The sequence below is a fragment of the Ciconia boyciana genome, chromosome 6, assembly GCF_034638445.1.
Source record: "Ciconia boyciana chromosome 6, ASM3463844v1, whole genome shotgun sequence".
In the NCBI taxonomy this organism is placed as follows: Eukaryota; Metazoa; Chordata; class Aves; order Ciconiiformes; family Ciconiidae; genus Ciconia; species Ciconia boyciana.
In genome coordinates this window covers 29,317,640-29,324,503 of record NC_132939.1, presented here as the reverse complement: position 1 = coordinate 29,324,503, position 6,864 = coordinate 29,317,640, and the positions used below count along the sequence as shown (strand labels likewise).

At 40.2% G+C, this 6,864-nt stretch overlaps 1 protein-coding gene across 1 annotated transcript in view; it reads right to left on the bottom strand.

Annotated features, from left to right (window-relative positions):
- Positions 1-3,839: 3,839 nt before the first annotated feature.
- Positions 3,840-6,864, bottom strand: part of RTF1 (RTF1 homolog, Paf1/RNA polymerase II complex component) — a 32,513-nt gene continuing 29,488 nt past the window's right edge. Inside the window, 1 exon segment of the mRNA XM_072864670.1 lies at positions 3,840-6,663. Within this exon segment, the coding sequence (XP_072720771.1) occupies positions 6,557-6,663 (107 nt within the window). The 3' untranslated portion in view covers positions 3,840-6,556.

The window sequence follows — 6,864 nt, the reverse complement described above, 5'->3', positions numbered from 1 at the left end:
TCCCAAGGATAAGCTGCACAACCCCTCTGGGCAGCCTGTTCTCCTGATTCGCTGGCCTCACAGAGGAGTTTCATTATCTTTAATCAGAATCTCTAGTTTCAAATTATGCCGTCGTCTCTCATCCTCCCACCACACACAACTGTAAAAAGCAGACTACTTTCCTGACAACTTCTCCACATTTACTGGAGGGCTGCTATTAGCTCTTCCTGACGTTGCCTCTTCTGTTACACTGAAGATCTTGTTTATGGGCAAAGAGGAAGCATAACATATATGTTAAGTAAAGCTAAGAATTTATTCTTAGCATATGGAAATCTTAACCTAATTCAAGGATCGCTATTAGCCTAGATCTAATTATTAAAGGAAAAGAAAGAATAATAATGCGTTTAGAGTACTTTTATACAGCAGTAGTTGCAGTAATACAGTTAAAATCATAACACACATTTCCCGGTTTCTACCCCTTTTATAGGGGTGATTTTCACCCTTCTATTGCTCCTCTGGGTCTCAAAGTCAATAACTCCAGACTGCTGGAAAGGAAAACGTGAGGCTGTCAGCATCTGGAGTCCTTTGGTGGGAGGAATATGCTGCTGCTTTCTTCCTCATCCCTCTAGGAGCCACTTGGGGTTCTTTTTATACTAGCTAACATGCTTTTACATCTTCCTCTTTCCTCATTAGTCTACAGCTCCATGCTACATCCAAATGTATGATATATGGTGTCCTTCACATGTTAGATACAATTTCTTTGTTCTGTTACTCCCTAAACACAGTTTTGTCCAGTTTTGGTTCTGCCTTCTTAAAAAAAACAACAAAAAAAAATTTTAAAAAACCAAACCCCAAACAAACAAAAAACCCCACCACACAACAAAAACTTACTCCCCCCCCAAAAAAAAACCCAACCCCAACACAACCAAAAAACCCAACCCCAACACAACCAAAAAACCCAACCCCAACACAACCAAAAAACCCAACCCCAACACAACCAAAAACCCCAACCCCAACACAACCAAAAACCCCAACCCCAACACAACCAAAAAACCCAACCCCAACACCACCAAAAAACCCAACCCCAACACCACACCAACCCCAAATGACAAACACATACTTGGCCACTGGTGAGTAACCACTCACCAGTATATGACTACAGGGTCTCCAGTCCCATACACGTGCCCCATGATCCATCTGTACTTGTCTATGCTACATCCTTTGTTTCCACTTCTAAAGGTCTCTGCTATCATACCATGCCTGCATTTCTCTCCACCACATTATTGTTTTGGTCATAAATATCTCATTCTACATAAAATAACTGCTCATTACTCTTACATATATAAAACTATGGTTGCACCACACAAAGGTAAACAGAAGTAAAACAAATTAGCCAAAGACACCTGGCCAGTTAGAAAAATTGTTGTTATAGGAAACCTAAGTAAAACAAAGCTACAGGCAGATCAAGGAAAGTCCAGAAAGGGAAGCCTGATAAGCCTCAGTCCTGAGGCCTTGCAGGCTCAGTACTAAGCTTATGGCCTGTTACTAACAATAGTAATATGGTATCACAGTGCTACATCATTACCTTCTCCCAGTTGAACAAGCCCCAGCCCCTGACCATCTTGGTGGCCCTCCACTAAACTTGCTCCAGATGGTTGAAATCTTCCTTGAACTGGGGAACCCAAAAACTGGACACAGTATACTACACGTGATCTAACACAAAATGCCAGATACACCATCATAAGTACTAACAATATCCGCCCTGCCTTCTGTTACTCATAGGTAATTGCAATATATTAGCTATACCAGGGAAGCTCCTACTTTAATTTACCTCCTTTCACTGCTCATACTCTTAGCTGGATACTGCTTCTCAGTAGAAAGGAGAAATGCTAAAGAAAAAGAGTCAAGCGTCCAAAGGCTGGCACATGAGGAACACCCACTTGTTATGGCCTGACACGGCTGGGCCATGGGAGCCTTTAATGTCTAGATAGATGTCAAGGCATAAAGAATTCTCCCCAAGGGAGTATCTAATGGCTGGCTTTCCAATTAGCTGGAAAAGTTCAAGATGCTACCACCACAATTCTCTTCATGTTTACTACCCCTACAGTCCAACTGACAAAGCAGAAAATAAAGCTTTTCTTTTTTTGACCCAGATAACTCCACACAATATGAGACTAAAGAAATTGCTCGTATGATATTTCTTCAGCTGCTGAGCGTGAGGCAGGGGCTAAAATCTCAAGCAGTTGATGATGGTGGTAAGGTAGAACCAGTGAGTGCTCAACCATTCCAGCTAAAAATAAAATAAAGAAAATTCACCCATTTATTTGGCTATTTAAGCATCTCCCTCTAAAAGACTAAGTTACTGTGCTGAAGGTAGTAAGACTGTGTATGTATGAGTAGTTTAAGTATCAAATTTACAGCACCTTTCCCCCCACAATTAAGAACCCCAAAATTCAAAGCTTAAAGTGGTCTGGACAAGCTTAACTATCCTCTAGTTAAGATGGGAGGAAAAACAAAGATGCCAAAGCCCGAATTTGAGATTACATCCATGTGCCTTTTCATTCCCCAGCATGTATAACCAGTGAAGCATCTGTGCAGACTCATTTTCAGTTCTCACCTTCTTCTGCTTCCACCTTCTTCTAGGAATGAACTAGCTGTGAAGCACTTTCTTAATTCCTTTTCCTTCAAGGCACATTTTTTTCCTTTGGTTGACTATCCTTCCCAAAGCCAGTTAAAAACTGTCAACCCATCCTCAAGACCCTTTGTTCTAAAGATTCCTTGAAAACCTTGCACAGCAGCTTAAAAGCATCTGCACTTAAAAAAGCTCATAAGGAGGTGGAAAACTCAAAATGTGTTTTGTTGTTCAAAGTGCATCGAAGGAACACTTTGCTAATCAAATCTCAGATACAGCTCTTCACTCTACAGTGTAACAGGCTGAGTCTTCCAGCCTGTTCAGTGATAAATCTATACAGACAATTCTGTTTCACAGACAGCTCTAGCATGAACTCTATAGACATACGCACCCAGAGTCTCAGAAAGGACGTGTGTTGGGAAATGTCGCACTGCTCATGGTAAGCCACCATGGCTGTGAGACAAATTCTGTGTGCTGCATGTAGAAAGGGGGATGGGGAGGGGGCAGTACATGCAAGGAAGACAGACAAAACTGGAGAAAGCAATAGGAAATTACTTATAGAATCATAGGATAACTCATGTCAGAGGGGAGCTCAGGGAGGTCTCCAGTACACCCTCCTGCTCAAAGCTGGGTAAACTACAAGGTTGCATCATGTTACTCATGGCTTAATTCAGCCTTCTCTTGAAAACCTCCAAAACAGAGACAGAACGATCTCTCTGGGCAACCTAACCTACTCTCTGACTGTCCTAAGGGTGAAAAAGTTTTTCCTTACATCTTGGCAGAACTTGTCCTGTTTCAACTTATGCCTGTTGTGTCTCATCCTCCCACCAAGCACCCCCTGAGAACAGTCTTACTTCATCTCATTCAGTCACTTCTCTAAGTTCGGCTACATGCTTTAGCATCTTTGATTACAAAAGTAGTCTGGATTTCTACAAGATGAGCAAAGTCTGTGTTTTTAGTGAGATACAGCAGAGGTGCAAGTGAACTGACCTTCCAAGAGGCTCCGTTTGATTCTAGTGATAAGGAGCAACCCCAGCCGTTAGAGAGTGATCCCGGAGTCAACAGCCGCTCTTGCAAAAGAGGGGGCTTACTTTTCATTAATTATTTTACAGTATTAGTATTTTAAATAAAATTGTCCAGACTGATACATGAATGAAATGTCAGTTTCTAAAAAAAATTACAGACAGGAAACCCTTAGCACCTCAGATCAAGGGATAAACAATCAACCTTATTAAACCAACAAACCAAGTTTATTTATAGAAGTCTGTACAATTGTGATGAACTATGCTAGGACACCAGTGAAACAAAGCAAACAAATCTCTCCCTCTCTAATGAGTGGGAGGTGTAGTCACTCACCTTTACATGCACTTAAAGGAAAAAAGATTACAGCTTTCATACAGAGTTCTGTAGCTAATCAAGAGTACTTCCTTGATGTATGATTCTCAATATAGGAAGTTTGCATGATAATTTACTGACTGTTGCCTCTCTTAAAAACAGTATGTCAGCAGAATCCAGAGACTTTGGGAGGGTAAGTGGCAGTTTCATAGTTGCAGATAACTAGGACATAGTCCATCATTCAGATCTGCATTCTAAACTCACTGCATCTCCTCTGTGTCAGTTATCTCCACTAAAAGTTACTTGCAACACTGTACGGGTCTTGCCAACATTTTGGCTGTAGTACAGACTATTCTTGTGTTACCAAATGTAGAAGTTACCTAAAACCAATACATCAAGGGCAAGCATATTAAAAATACTAAATTTGAGTTAACTTTACCTTTAGACACCACTTGCCACTGTGCCCCACAGCTCTGAGGCATTTCTGTGGAAAAATCAGTTCCTGAATCGCTTGATTATTTCTGCAAAGCATTAGAGAGTGATTATTTTTAAAACTGGCTATTGCAAAATAAGTTTAGATTTTTTTTTTTTTTTTTACAAATCTGTAACATCATTGAAGCTGTTGAAAAAACCAAAATCATATAAAATGCATATCTACACAGTGAATCACGATGTCTCCTACGAAGTTATCATGGTAGATTCCATAAATCCACTTTAAAAAGTTAAAAGTTTGTATATGCGAGAGCCTACTACAACTCCAGAGAAGCTGCTAAAATAGGCCATCAAATAAAGCAGTCTATGATTACATATTTACAGAATAACCCACATGTGTCCTAGAACTATGGACTATTCAGTAAATAAGTATTGAAGGATTCCTAACTATTTGTTTACATGGTAGGTAAGAGCTGCTTCATAAGTTGATTTTCTTTTTATACACAGTTCATAGTATCAATCTGCACACAATTACATGATGTTTCTTTAAAGCTACTGTTAAAAAAGGAAGAGAAAGTTAAATAAGAACTAGATTAAAGTTTCATTAAGAATCCAACAAGAAAGCATCAAACACAGGTTTAAACATAACCAGTGTATGATTTCAGAAAAACAGTAATGCTCTGACACAAGAAGAGCATCAGCATTTTCCCTCTTCAGGGTCCCCCAGAAACATTCCTATCCAGTTCAGTGCTTAAGTTATTACATACGTACTGGCCTGAGTAGGAACAAACACGTGCTTGCACGCTTACCTGAACGAGGGCCTCTAACCTTTTAGACTTCTAATTCTCTTTTAATTTAGTTCTTAGTGCCATGTATTCGGTTGTATCTTGTTTGGAAAAGTTCTTTGTTAAATGTCACTTATATTTACACTTTGATTTTTTTTTTTAACACCTGAGTGATAATTTAGCTGTCACCTTGTGTCCAGTCAAATATTCCATAAAGCCATACAATTCTTGTGCTAGTGTTGCACCCCACTTGTACCAGTTCATATATGAAAAATGTGCATCAGCTACCTCTCGTACATTACCCCCTGACCTTTCCACTACATCCTTACTGTGTCCTTCCCCTTCCACACAAAGTGATTTTATTTTTTTTTTTTTTTTACATTTTTTGTTTGTTTATAGAAGCCCCTTTTAAATGGTTCGCAAGGCAAGAAACAAAGTGAGCTGGAGCCCAGTGAAGACACAATGACTTAACAAATACGTAATATTGGAGGCTTGGAGAAGAAATTAAAGCCCAACCAATGAGCGCCCCAGGGCCATCCCAGAAAAAGCTACTCCCCTCAGTTACCACTGGAGACTCCAGATGTGCTATAGATGACAAGTCCCACATCAGGAGTTGTGTACCTCTCTCTCATCAGTTAAGTGTAAGTAAAAAAGGGAACATGAAGTTAAACAGCTATATCAGCCAAGCCGTTTTAGTAAGAAGAATCACATTTAATGAGTTTCTTTCTTGCAATTTCAGATGCTCAAGTACAGCTGGTAGAAATTCAAAACAGCCGTAAAGAACTGTGACAGACGGATACAAATAGTACTGCAGCTTAAAAATGATAAAAAACACCTGAAAAAAAGTCACACAACCCTCCCAAAAAAATTTACACTTTGAACCTAAGCCAGTTTTTGAAGATTCCCTTCTCCAAAGCTAGGATGAAGGAGGAAGAAGAGGAGGAAGAAAGTGCAGATGACCTTCCAGCCACAAAGGTCTTGCGCCAATGTTTATTCACCGTGCCTGTGGTGGTATGTAAGGGGAGATCACCAAGTGCTGATTCTGCGATCACCAAGAGATTCCTATGGAAATCCAGACCTCAGGCTAATACTGAACACAGAGTGGACCAACGAGCTGCATCAACAAAATAAAAACAAAACTCAAACTAAAAGAAATGGGAAACCCCAAATAGCACAGATCCACATTTGTGAGGGGGGCAGGAAGAAAGGGCAAGAAGGGAGGTCTATACAGTAAATAGTTGAATGGTTTATGTTACAGATGACTGGCAGTTTTAAAGAGTCTCTTCCCAGCTCCATTGCTGCTCCAACCCAGAAGGAGAACTGAAAAGGGAGGAAGAAAAGGTAGGACATCGTCATGGAGCATGCAGGATCAGAAGCAGCAGAGTGGGCATGCTCAAATAAGCCCCCGCCTCTTTTTGTAGTCCTCCAAGTTCAATGATCGCCGAGGGGCACCATCTTTTGCTGGTGGAGCCTTGGAGGTGATGGCCAGTGCCTTAGATTCTGTTGGGGATAAGAAAAGAGTGAGGACCGAAATACATGAAAATGACAGATTTTTTACTTGTTGCTTTTGCTGACAACTTCACCACAAAATCACGTTTGGCTTCTCTAGTATGCATTAGGTTAGAACTTCAGTTAATAATGCAAGCAGTATATGATAGCTTATCTTCATAGATAAAGCATGTGCAATTTTGACTGTTAGTT